This window comes from Stegodyphus dumicola, chromosome 6 (genome assembly GCF_044657685.1).
Source record: "Stegodyphus dumicola isolate Sdum_Otavi_A_Nest chromosome 6, ASM4465768v1".
Taxonomy (NCBI): Eukaryota; Metazoa; Arthropoda; class Arachnida; order Araneae; family Eresidae; genus Stegodyphus; species Stegodyphus dumicola.
In genome coordinates, this window is record NC_140773.1 from 75,649,274 (window position 1) to 75,663,633 (window position 14,360).

The window sequence follows — 14,360 nt, forward strand, 5'->3', positions numbered from 1 at the left end:
AATAGATGGTCTATTATTTTATACAAAAACTACGAATTCCAACAACGAATTTCGACCTGTTATCACAGCTAGTCTTAGATTAAATATCCTGCAGGAGTTGCATGACAGCCCTTTAGCTTCTCATGCTGGTATTCGAAAAACTATACAACGCGTACGCGAGGAAGTCTATTTTCCTGAACTGCAAAAGTTAACAAGGGCGTATGTCCAGTCCTGCCCAACATGTCAAGCAGTTAATTATATTAATTTCCGCCCAGCGGGGTTTCTAAATAGTATTAAATCCGAATTTCCAAATGAAATAATTGGCATCGATTTATTGGGCCCTTTCCCAAAAAGTCAGTTAAATAAAAATCGCTATCTCCTTGTTATGGTTGATCATTTTAGTAAGTGGACCGAAATTGTTCCCTTAAAACGAGCCTCCGCGAAATTAGTTACTGATTCTGTTTTAAATAAATATATTTTAAAATACGGGGCGTCCCTAAAAGTTATATCGGATAATGGTCCTCAATTTGTAAGTAATGTATTTGAAGACATGTTCCAAAAAGTGGGCATACGTCATTTAAAAATGGTCCCGTATCGGCCGCAATCAAATATAGCAGAACGGATCAATAGAAATATAGTGAAAATTATCCGTAGTTATGTTAAAAATTTTCATAAAAACTGGGATAACTATGTCAATGAATTTGCTTTCGCCCTTAGGACCGCAAAACATGATACAACGGGCAAAACTCCTGCTGAGTTATTTTTAGGCAGAAAGATTATAACGCCGTTAGATAAATTATATTATGTGCAACAAAGAGCCCCAGAATTAAAAATGGGTGATATAGAAAAATTAATTAAAGAAGCAAAAAAGAATACTGAAGTAGCACAGAGAAAACAGAAGCTTTATTATGATGTGAAACGACGGGGAGTAACTTAGTAGGGGATGAAGTGTTAAAAATTAAGCAGTCACTTTCTTCAGCATCAGAAGGTAAAACTGCCAAATTTTTTCCACGATTTGAAGGACCATATGTCATAGAAAAAATAACTCACGCTGTAGTGGTGTTAAAAGCCAGGAATGGTGAAACATGCTCCGCAAACATTGATCAAATAAAACCCTACTATGATCGTAATAAAATGCAAATTTTCAAAGATCTTTTGCAGGATCCGGCACGGCAGACACGGCAGGCACAAGCTCCAGAGGTGGAACAACGTCAAGCACAAGGACAAGCCATTAGGAGGCAGGAGCAATTGAAAAGAAAGTTTCCCCGTTGGAAAATTGAAGGTAACAAAAAAAAGTAGCCGTTCCACCGTCCAGAAAAGAGAGCTCACGAACACCCCCAGAATGAAGAAGGGAGAAGTACGACGAATGCAAAGAAAGCCAGGAGAAATAACGACAACTATAACCCGGCTTCCAAACGGAAGATCTACTCATCCGACAGGACTCTCCGCAGCAAATGTCGCCGAACTGCGGAAGGGCCACCAGCGGCGGAGGAAAAGTTACAAGGAAAATTTGAACGGCCAGCAACGAGGTCCAAGCAGGAACGCGAAAGAAGTCTCCCGGTTCCGCCAAGACCAGCTGCCATCAAACGGCCAAGACCACAGGCAGAGGCGAAAAAGAAGGTATTCAAGGGTGACCGAACTGGAGAAAAAAGAAAGCTTCTAGAGGAAGACACTGAAGGGCGAGCCCACACAAGAAGGAGGATAAATCAAACGAGGCTACCTTCCAGGACTGGGCTCAGAAAAGAATGTCCGAATATCACAAAGATAAGTAAAATTTTATGTTACTTTCCAAACTTAAGTTAATCTTTCATTCTTACTGCAAGTGGTAGATTTCAAGAAGTTTTACCTCATGCGAGGTCTACCTTTATCGCCAAAAAGGCGAGAAATGAGTTGTTACCGATTTTAGTATTATGTTTTTCAATTACTCGCGCGTAAAACTAAAGTTGATGTATAATAGCGATGTGTAAATACTTAAATATTGTAAAAGTTATTGTATAAATTTTATTTAAAACATTCTGGCAAGAAAGAAGTTTTAGTCTGAAAGACTTTTTGAAATGTAGTATTTCAATGTAGAAGAATTGGCACTTGCTTTGAAAAGAATAGAAGTTAACAATGTACTACTAATGTATGTTTTCAAATGCGTAAAATTAACGGCATGTTAATATGTTCTTATATACAATGTGAACTGTTATTTTAAATGTTAAGAATACCGTGATATGGTAAAAGTGAAAGTAATGTTAAATTTTTTTTTATTCGTGTGACTGTAAAAAGACCAAATCATTGTGAATATGTGTTAAAGGTTGAATGAATGTAGTTAGGCTCTCTGACGCTACACTTCAGAGTTAGCCACTTTCAGAATAGTACCTCAGGGTTTAGAGTTGAAGATAGGGTGTGTTACGAGGTCTTGTGATGTTGAATTTTAACACGTTAGTGTTTTGATTGTAGGAGGCAGTGTTGAACACGTATACATAAACACATTCGTGTTTGGTGTTCTTTTACAACACATGTCAGAGAGCACGGGGAGAGATAATTAAAATAGTCATGAATGAAATAAGAATGTTAAGAAAAATATAAATATGCATGTTACTTGCCATTTCATTGTGTAACATTTCATTAAACTAGTTTTCCTTCCAGATCTCTGGATGGAACCAGATTTGAATAAAAGCTCCTGTTTAGATGCAGTACAGATGAAAAATTGGGTGTCCATGGAGCTGCTATTGTAAAAACATTTTTTTTTTTTTTTTTTTTTTAATTTCTAGTTTCTAGTGAGAAATGTTTGTAAAAGATTGGCCTTGCGTTAGATTCTAGAGCTAAAAGTTTTCAACAAGGTCGTTTTAGACCTCAGTTTCAAACTAATTAACTCTGGCGGGAAGTATGTAAGGATCTTAAGTTTTACTAGCGTTTATTTTATTTTAAATCTTTACTATCACTTCTTATTTTCTACTTCCGGCCAGAATTAAAAGCGTTAACTTATTTATGCAAAATTTGTCTGGCGAACGCCAAGTACTTAAGTTGTGGCTTTTTGCCAAGAGAGAGAGAGGAAGGAGTTAGTCGAAGCAGGCCGCTTGCCTCAGAAGTTTTACTCGGTTGCTGTTTGCCTTCCAGGCCAGAGGTTTAATCCTCGTGATAATTTTAAACGTATTGTAGTGTTAACAGTTCCCTGTACTACATACGGCTTCCTGTTAATATAAGGCCAATCTTCCACGTTTCAAAGTTAAGTTGTAAGGATCTTAAGTTTTACTAACGTTTATTTTATTTTAAATCTTTACTATCACTTCTTATTTTCTACTTCCGGCCAGAATTATAAGCGTGAAGGAGTTTATGCAAAGTTGTCTGGCGAACGCCAAGTATTTAAGTGTGGCCTTTTTGCCAAGCAGAAGAGAGGAAGCCGTGAGTTCGAAGCAGGCCGCTTACCTTAGAAGTTACGCAGTTGCTACTTTGCCTTCCAGGCCAGAGGTTTTAATCCTCTTGATAAATTAAACGTATTGTAGTGTTCACAGTCTCTGTGCTACATACGCTTCCTGTTATTATAAGGCCAATCTTATTCTAAAGTTAAATTAGAGTTTAGTTTTATTTTGATATCTTTTAAGTTAGACCCCGAGTGGAGGGTCATTGTATTCCGAAGTACGGAAGTCATTGTATATAAAGAAAAAAATAAAGGGTTTTGTATACCCTTCGTCTGTATCCTGTCTACTTACTACAATTAGTGAACATAGCTTTAGTAAGCTCTCTGTTCTAGTCAGGTCATTGTATGTTTCCGAAGAAAGTTAGAAGAAACATTGAACCTGATAGTGGCGCCCGACGAAGAATAACCATGGCCGAGTTTCAAGAAGAACCTGTGCTGCCTGCAGAAACAGCTCAGAATCCAGAAATGCCAGCTGCCGCCCTGGAAGGATTTGGGTATATTGTCCAGACCATGCGCGCTTCGATAAAACCAGAAGCAACGTTTAATGGAAACTCACAGGTAACCAGTTTTTTGGAAAAATTGGATGACCACTTCATGCTCTACCCCGTGCACGAGTTTCAAAAAGTTACCTTAGCTACCAGCGCTTTGAGGGGCCAAGCGCTTAACTGGTTCAAATGTATCGGCAGAAGTCTCTTGGGTCAAGCAGGAAGTCCCACCTATACCTACGAAAATTTCAAGACTGCCCTACTAAAAGCCTTCCCTGTTGTAAGGGATCGTGCGAAATTAGAAACAGAACTTTTCAGTATATATCAACAAAGAATGGAAAACCTCTCCAGGTTTATTTTAAGAAAAATTCACGTTTTCAAGCTCTTGTATGGAAACCGTCCGGATCCTGAAATAATTCAAGTGATTTTGCCGAGGTTACTACCCCAAGTGCAAGACTTTATTGAATTGAGAAATCCGACTACACTGGAAAAATTATTTGAGCTAGCAATCCAGTTTGAAAGTAGAAGAACGGCGGACGTCGAAAGAAGACGCCAATATCAACAGCGAAACCAATTTGGTACGCCAAGACTACAGCAAACTCAAGCACATGGCTACGGAGAAAAAGCGAATCAGTGGGCAAGGAAACCCGAGCATTCAAAAACAGCCGGCGAACGTCGACAGTTCAATAGCAACCCAGGAAAAAAGTCTCAAGGCCAGTGGAGAAAGAAGGAAAGCACCGAAAGAAAAAATAATTTAAACTAAAACGGATTTCTGCTGACGAGAGGGTGCGGAAATCCGAAGGCCACGAAAACCCCTCTTCCTACAAGTTAAATACAGTAATGGTGAAAAATTTAACTCTTCCGAAGATTGAAGTCTTGGTAAATAATATCCCGGCCACCGCACTCCTGGATACCGGCGCGCAGTGTTCCTGTGTGGCAGAAGTCTTTTTTAGAAAGTATTTTCGCAAATACCGCATATATAATGCGGATAATACAACAGTATTAGCGGCGCAAGGAGAACAATGTAAGTGCGTAGGTAAAGTACCTTTGTACATCCGTATCAAGGACGAACAAGTAAAGGTGATGTTTTTTATAGTAAAGAATTTGCAAGCACACTTAATACTAGGAATAGACTTTCTTTCAGACGCACAAGCTACACTGGATTTTAATGAAGCGTCTCTTAAGCTGACGATGAAGCCAGTGCGTGTAGAAAAGGTTGAACCGCCAAGGGTAAATCTCGACCACCTGCCTAATGACGAGCAAGATAGAATCCGACAAGTGGTAAGTGAATTTGCTTCCTTATTTAGTGATATTCCAGGATTTACCCAGGTTACTAACCATAGTATTGACACCGGAGATGCATTGCCGGTTCGTCAAAAACCATACCGGTATGATAAGAATAAGGAAAAAATTATAGAATGGCATATTACCGATATGCTACGTAAAAAGATCGTAACGCCTATCTCAAGTAGTTATGCTAGTCCGGTGGTTTTATGTAAGAAAAATAATGATTATCCTTTGGAGCATCCAAAAAGGTGGAGATTCGCTATTGATTACCGTAAATTAAATTCCATAACGAAATATCCGGTATATCCGTTACCGATTATAGAAGAAATTTTAAGGAACATAAAATCAACCAAATTTATGACAACTTTAGACTTAACGAATGGTTATTTTCAAATAGGGATCAGGCCTGAGGACGTGCCTAAGACTGCTTTTATAACCAAGTCTGGCACTTATGCATTTTTGCGAATGCCGTTTGGCCTTTCAGGCGCCCCAGCAACATTTCAGCGATGCATGGACATTGTGTTAAGACCTGTTCTCGGAAAGTCCACATTTATCTATTTAGACGATATCATTATTACTAGTGATAATCTAGACCAACATGTACAGGATTTAAGACAGGTGTTTTCTTTATTAAATGAGGCCGGTCTAAAAGTTAATGTCGAAAAATGCAAATTTGCAGCCCCTGAATTAAAATATTTAGGTTACAAAATATCGCAAAAAGGGATCGAGACAGATGAATCAAAAATAATCGCTGTACAAAAGTATCCGACTCCAAACACGGCAAAGAAGCTCTCTTCTTTTCTAGGACTTTGTTCATATTATAGGTCCTTTATAAAAGATTTTGCGGCTATCGCTGAGCCATTGTTAAAATTAAAAAGGAAAAAGGCAAGATTCTCGTGGACGGCCGAAGCCAATAGTGCTTTCGAAAAATTAAAACAAGCATTAACGCAAGCCCCTGTGTTGAAATTTCCTGAAAAGGATGAAAATTTAGAAATTTCAGCGGATGCTTCGGATTATGCGGTAGGAGCGGTACTTTCGCAAAATCAGCAGCCAGTAGCATTTTTTAGCCGAACTTTAAATCAAACACAAAGAAACTATTCCGCGACCGAGAGAGAGGCACTTGCAGTTCTGTTAGCAGTGCAAAAGTTCCGAGTCTATTTTGGAAAGGCGCCGATAACAGTATATTCTGATCATGCGGCGGTAACTAGATTGTACTCTGGAAAAAATTTATCCCCAAGGTTAATAAGATGGGCACTCAAGCTGCAAGAATATAATCTGGTAATCAAGCATACCCCCGGAAAGGAAAATATCGTAGCAGATGCCCTGTCACGAATTAAATTAGACGAACAGGGTAATACCGTAAAAGTTGCAATGCTGACAGCGTGTACAATAAATTCCCGAGAAACTGTAATAACCGAACTGGGTAAGGATCCTGAGTTTGGAAGTATTTATGAGTATTTGAAGGATCCTGAAAATTTTAGCCACCAAGATATTGTGGCGATAAGAAATAGGGCGGCCCATTACGAACTAATAGATGGTCTATTATTTTATACAAAAACTACGAATTCCAACAACGAATTTCGACCTGTTATCCCAGCTAGTCTTAGATTAAATATCCTGCAAGAGCTCCATGACAGCCCTTTAGCTTCTCATGCTGGTATTCGAAAAACTACTCAACGCGTACGCGAGGCAGTCTACTTTCCTGAACTGCAAAAGTTAACAAGGGCGTATGTCCAGTCCTGCCCAACATGTCAAGCCGTTAATTATATTAATTTCCGCCCGGCCGGGTTTCTAAATAGTATTAAATCCGAATTTCCAAATGAAATAATCGGCATCGATTTATTGGGCCCTTTCCCAAAAAGTCAGTTAAACAAAAGTCGCTATCTCCTTGTTATAGTTGATCATTTTAGTAAATGGACCGAAATTGTTCCCTTAAAACGAGCCTCCGCGAAATTAGTTACTGATTCTATTTTAAATAAATATATTTTAAAATACGGGGCGCCCCTAAAAGTTATATCGGATAATGGTCCTCAATTTGTAAGTAATATATTTGAAGACATGTGCCAAAAACTGGGCATACGTCATTTAAAAATGGTCCCGTATCGGCCGCAATCAAATATAGCGGAACGGGTCAACAGAAATATAGTGAAAATTATCCGTAGTTATGTTAAAAATTTTCATAAAAGCTGGGATAACTATGTCAATGAATTTGCTTTCGCCCTTAGGACCGCAAAACATGATACAACGGGAAAAACTCCTGCTGAGTTATTTCTAGGCAGAAAGATTATAACACCGTTAGATAAATTATTTTATGTGCAACAAAGAGCCCCAGAATTTAAAATGGGTGATATAGAAAAACTAATTAAGGAAGCAAAGAAGAATACGGAAGTAGCACAAAGAAAACAGAAGCTCTATTATGATTTGAAACGACGGGGAGTAACTTATAAAGTAGGGGATGAAGTACTAAAAATTAAGCATTCACTTTCTTCAGCACCAGAAGATAAAACTGCCAAATTTTTCCCACGCTTTGAAGGACCATATGTTATAGAAAAAATAACTCACGCTGTTGTAGTATTAAAGGCAAGAAATGGCGAAACCTGTTCCGCAAACATTGACCAGATAAAACCATTCTATGACCGTAATAAAATGCAAATCTTTTCAGATCTTTTGCAGGATCCGGTACGGCAGACACCGCAGGTACAAGTTCCAGAGGTGGGAAAACGACAAGTACAAGGGCAAGCCAATGAGAGACAGAAGCAAGTGAAAAGAAAATTGCCCCGCGGAAAAATTGAAGGTAAAAAGAAAAAGAAGCGGTTCCACCGTCCAGAAAACAGAGTTCACGAACACCCCCAGAATGAAGAAGGGAGAAGGACGACGTATGTGGAAAGGACCGGGAGAAAGGACGGCAACTATAACCCCACTTTAAAACGGAAGATTGACTCATCCGACAGAACTCTCCGCAGCAAAAGTCGCCGAACTGCGGAAGGGCCATCAGCGGCGGAGGAAAAAGTACAAGAAAAATTTGAACGGCCAACAACGAGGTCCAAGCAGGATCACGACAGAAGTTTCCCGGTTCCACCAAGACCAGCTGCCTTCAAGCGGCCAAGACCACAAGCAGAGGACAGAAGGAAGATGTTCAAGGGTGGCCGTAGTGGTGAAAAACGGAAGCTTCCAGAGGAAAGCACTGAAGGGCGAGCCCGTACAAGAAGGAGGATCAACCAAGCAACGGTCTGCAGCACCTTTAAAGACTGGGCCCAGAAAAGGATGTCTGAATATTACAAAGATAAGTAAAATTTTGTGTTACTTTACAAACTTAAGTTAATCTTTCATTCTTACTGCAAGTGGCAGATTTGAAGAAGTTTTACCTCATGCGAGGTCTACCTTTATCGCCAAAAGGGCGAGAAATGAGTTGTGACCGATTTTCTTATTATGTTTTTCAATTACTCGCGCGTAAAACTAAAGTTGATGTATAATAGCGTTGTATAAAGACTTAAATTGTATAAATTTTATTTAAAACATTCTAACAAGAAAGAAGTTTTAGTCTGAAAGACTTTTTGAAATGTAGTATTATTTCAATGTAGAAAGAATTGGCACTTGCTTTGAAAAGAATAGAAGTTAACAATGTACTACTAATGTATGTTTTCAAATGTGTAAAATTAACGGCATCTTCATATGTTCTTGTATACATGTGAACTGTTATTTTGAATGTTTAGAAATACCGTGATATGGTAAAAGTGAAAGTAATGTTAAAAAATTTTGTTATTCGTGTGACTGTAAAGATTAAATCATGCTGAATATGTGTTAAAGGTTGAATGATGTAGTTAGGCTCTCTGACGCTACACTTTAGAGTTAGCCACTTTCAGAATAGTACCTCAGGGTCTAGAGTTGAAATTAGGGTGTGTTAAGAGGTCTCGTATGTTGAATTTTAACACGTTAGTGTTTTGATTGTAGGAGGAAGTGTTGAACACATAGACAGAAACACATTCGTGTTTGGTGTTTTTACAACACATGTCAGAGAGCACGGGGAGAGATAATTAAAATAGTCATGAATGAAATAAGAATGTTAAGAAAAGTATATTCTATATGTTATTTGCAATGTCATTCTGTAACATTTCATTAAACTAGTTTTCCTTCCAGATCTCTGGAAGGAACCAGAATTGAATAAAGCTCCTGTTTTGATGCAGTACAGATGAAAAAGAAAAAAGATTGTTGTATATTCCGGGAGCTGCTATTGTAACAAATTTCTTTCTTTTAAATTTTTCTAGTTTCTAGCGAAGCATTTTTTGTTAAAGGTTGGCCTCGCGTTAGTTTCTAGAGCTAAAAGTTTTCAACAAGGTCGTTTTAGACCTCAGTTTCAAACTAATTAACTCTGGCGGGAAGTATGTAAGGATCTTAAGTTTTACTAACGTTTATTTTATTTTAAATCTTTACTATCACTTCTTATTTTCTACTTCCGGCCAGAATTATAAGCGTGAAGGAGTTTATGCAAAGTTGTCTGGCGAACGCCAAGTATTTAAGTGTGGCCTTTTTGCCAAGCAGAAGAGAGGAAGCCGTGAGTTCGAAGCAGGCCGCTTACCTTAGAAGTTACGCAGTTGCTACTTTGCCTTCCAGGCCAGAGGTTTTAATCCTCTTGATAAATTAAACGTATTGTAGTGTTCACAGTCTCTGTGCTACATACGCTTCCTGTTATTATAAGGCCAATCTTATTCTAAAGTTAAATTAGAGTTTAGTTTTATTTTGATATCTTTTAAGTTAGACCCCGAGTGGAGGGTCATTGTATTCCGAAGTACGGAAGTCATTGTATATAAAGAAAAAAATAAAGGGTTTTGTATACCCTTCGTCTGTATCCTGTCTACTTACTACAATTAGTGAACATAGCTTTAGTAAGCTCTCTGTTCTAGTCAGGTCATTGTATGTTTCCGAAGAAAGTTAGAAGAAACATTGAACCTGATAAAGTTAGCGTTTAGTTATATTTTTATATTCTTACGTTCAGACCACAAGTAGTTGGTCTCTGTATTCCGAAGTACGAAAATTATTGTAAAGAGTGAAAAATAAAGGGTTTTGTATACCCTTCTTGTGTATCTTGTCTACTTCCCACAGTTATTGAACATAGCTTTAGTAAGCTCCCTGTTCCGAGTCAGGTCCTAGCATGTTCCCAAAGAAAGTAAGGCGGAACATTGAACCTGATAAAGAGACTACTAAAGTATTCATTTATTTCATAAAAACATCACTCAGGTATATAACATACAATTAATCTTCACTAAACCTAACTAACTACAGAAACAGGTTTACCTAATTCTAAGAATTGCCCTGTTGCCACTCTCATGAAACCAAACTAACAACAATTATTAGTGGGCAAAAGGTAAAAGTAATAAGCATTGTAAAATTATATGTATAAAATTAAATTAAAGTAAATACAAAATACAAACTACATTGTTTTGAAATCCAACATCCTCCCACCTTAAGTTGTTTAGAAATATTAAAGAAAAACTTAATGTAAAAACATAAAAGAACTGAATTAAAGTCCAAACATTTATAAAGGCTAGTCTTTGGATAGGCTTCACTTCTCTTTCACTCCTGATTTTCATAGATTTAATATCTTTTTGGCTGTTTTCCACTGAATACCCTTCAAATCTAGCTTGTTCAAATCTTTCATTTTTTAGATCTTCGAACCAATTACATGAAAGTTCTAAAGGAAAATTTCTTTGTACGGGACGTAAAAGTTGCCCATTTGTGGTTTTCAATCGTACCAATCTAATGATCTAATAACATTGTCTCTTCCAGATAACAATTCTGTAAGAACGGCCAATGGCCACTCAGTACATTTAACTTTATCACTTCCAACAAGAACTACGTCTCCAAGTTTGATATTTTTCTCATGCATCTTTGTATCATGTCTTTGAATCAAAAGTCCTAGGTATTCAGATCTGAATCTTTTTCGTATATCCGTGATTAGTTGTTGACGATATTTTAATCTCTTGTTGAGGGAATGCTGATCAATCTCATTCAAATCAGGAACGCCTGACTTTCGGAAATCTTGCAAAAATGAGTTAGAAGATAAAGGAACAAGTTCAGACTCCTTTTCTGAAACATAGGTAAGTGGACGAGAGTTAATAACAAATTCAGCATCACACAATACCGTTGTCATTTCTTCAAAAGACAGCAGAGATTTCTCCAAAACTCTTCTAAGAATTTGTTTCATCAAGCCAACTAATCGCTCCCAAAAACCGCCCCACCAAGAGGCAGTTGGGGGATTGAAAAAACCATTGAATTTTCTTAGTGGTGGTGTATTGAGCAACGACATTCCAATCAACGAGTTTCAAACAATTTGATGCTCCAACGAAGTTGCTTCCGTTGTCACAATAAACTACAGAAGGACGGCCTCTGCGGGCTATAAACCGACGGAAACTCTGGAGAAAAGCCTCTGTAGACAGTGAGGAACTTCGAGAATAAAAAATACGATCTGTGTGAGTTCAAAATGCACAGCTCTATACACAGCACACGTATATAAGCAAATCCAAGCCTTTTCTTCTCCTTTTAAATACACAGGTCCAGCCATATCAATTCCAATAATTTCAAAAATAGATGCATCTCTTACGCGATTTTCTGGTAATGCAGATATCGGTGCTGTTAAATTTCTCTTTGCATACCTTAAACAAGTAACACATTTGGATAAAAGAGATCTAATGACTTTTTTCGCGTTTAAAATCCAATAATGTTCTCTTAGAATATTCAACAATATTTGAGAACCAGCGAAAAGTTCACATCCTCGTAAACGTCTTATGCAGTGCTTACGTGCACTCACAGATGTGTTGCAAGAAACCTGAAGATTCTGTAAATGTGGATTACCTCACCAAAGTAACCAGTGTCAAATGATGAAAGAAGAAAAGTCTAAGTCCTAGTTCTGTGGTGACAAATGTTCCCTTATTGGTCAAACTATTACGCTACCAGCGTATCAAGGACTCTAAAGAGACTACTATATTCTAAAGTATTCATTTATTTAATAAAACATCACTCAGGTATATAACATACAATTAATCTTCACTAAGCCTAACTAACTACAGAAACATGTTACCTAATTCTAAGAATTGACCTGTTGCCACTCTCATGAAACCAAACTAACAACAATTATTAGTGGCCAAAAGGTAAAAGTAATAAGTATTGTAAAATTATAAGTATAAAATTAAAGTAAAGTAAATACAAAATACAAACTACATTGTTTTGAAATCCAACAACAAGGAGGTAAGTAGCTACAGAGGGTGTAGTGCTTACAGACACAGATTTGAGAAGAAAAAGCAGATTCCAGAACAGAAGAAGCAGATCTCAATCTAGAGAATTTTCCGCAGATCACGCACGCAAAGAGCAGAAGGTTGAAAATATAGACCATCCAAGAACTTCTTACAGCGAGAAACAGAGTCGTAGCTAGGGTTTTCAGCGCCCAGGGACAACTGAAGATTTCGCGCCCCCTACTGCTTGCCAGAGATGGAAAACATTTAATTCTAAAATGTCGTAACATCAGTTTGGCGCTCCTTGGATTCTGCGCCCGGGGCAGATGCCCCCCTTGCCCCCCCTCTAGCGTACTGGCGAGAAAGTTCAGGGAAAATTGAAACCACCGCCTGTAAAAATCAATGAAGTCCTAACATGGCTGTAAGATGAGAAAATTAAGAGCTTCTTACATACAGTAATATCCCTAATCGAAAAAAATCAAGGCTACAAAAACCGCTTCGGATAAGTTAAGAATTGGTTTTCAAGACTTTGATGAAATAGCTGAAGAAAATTAATTTATCACTTGCAGTTCCTGACACCAGATGGCGACACATACGTTAAAACTCAAGAAATGATAACTCTCTCAGTGGCTCATTTATGGAGCGGGCCGCTATTTCGGCTTCCGCTGAAAGAAGCCGAAAATTCCAAATGGAGCTGCAAAACTGTCTAGCTCCATATCGAGAAATTTACAATGACCTGGTAAGAACTAGTGAGCAAAGTAAAATTACAGATTTATTAAAGAGGGAAGAATATGTCAGAACTTTAAATGAAGAAAGAAATTCTGAAAGTGAAAGCGATCTCATTGCACCCAAAAAAAAGTTCTCGGTTGATTATGCTGAGCAATAACGACGAAGAATTTTATAAAACTAAAGTTGCGTTAAATTAAAATATGTAATATTTTTGTTTTGTGTTGTACATACATATATTTTTTAATAAAAATTAAGTTGTTTATGTAGAATTTAAAAAATATATTTGTTTTTAATAAGTTTTTAGAACGTAGCACCCCCTTATTATACTGGCTCTGGCTCTCATACAACACGGTTTCACACAACAGGGCATTTTCTAGGAATCTATCTACCGTGTTATACGAGGGTTACTTGTACTACAATATTTACTAATATGTCCAGATTTATTTAAAGTGTACGAAAACTTTTGAGAGGTAACTTTTCTGTTACTTTTTTATTATTGATTTTACAGAAACAGTTTTGATATGTTCATAAAATAATTAATGTAGTTTTGCTAAAAGAAATTTACAGATGCTAAGAGAAAATTCTAATTTTTTAATGAATAAAGCAATATTTCATTGAAACTCCTAAGTTTACGAACACTTTTGTGAGACACTTCTTACGAAAGAAGAAAGCAAAAATGCAAATCTATAATGATCACTTACACATTTAAAAGAAAATTTTACGTATTAATGTTTTCATTGTCTTTCAGCTGCTGGGACGACAAGAAACTCATTGGAACTGTCAGATTACAGGTTGTAGAAAAAACATATGGTAAAAGTTATCGTCTTCATATTCTAAACATTGGAGTATTTTTCACATTTCTCACAGTTTTGATGATATCCATAACAGTCTGCAGAAATATTAGAATAACGAAGGAATAATGCCATTTTAAAAAAAAAGTTATCTCCTGTTATCTACTTTTTGTCAAATAATTGAGAAGTTTTTTAAAATTCTAGTCATCACATTTTTAGAAAATAAAAACTTTATTGCTTTGCACAAATTTCTCATTTGGATTCTATAGCTTTCTGTGATACTGAAGCCATAGATAGCCAACACGTACAGAGGTATTTAAAAATTTACATCTTTTTCTTAAAATATTGTAGAAATCAGAATTAAATGGAGGGTGTGAACCAGATCATCCCTACTAGTATTTAAAATCACGAAAAAATGAAAGAAAAAGAAAAGAAAGAAAATTGCATGCCATTATAG

The 14,360-nt window shown here is 37.1% G+C and overlaps 1 protein-coding gene across 1 annotated transcript in view; it reads left to right on the forward strand.

Moving 5' to 3' along the window:
* Positions 1-14,121, forward strand: part of LOC118189869 (uncharacterized) — a 51,955-nt gene extending 37,834 nt beyond the window's left edge. The window contains exon 3 of the mRNA XM_085817898.1: positions 13,861-14,121. Within this exon, the coding sequence (XP_085674024.1) occupies positions 13,861-14,032 (172 nt within the window). The 3' untranslated portion in view covers positions 14,033-14,121. The remainder of the gene's footprint in view (positions 1-13,860) is intronic.
* The last annotated feature ends 239 nt before the right edge of the window (positions 14,122-14,360 follow it).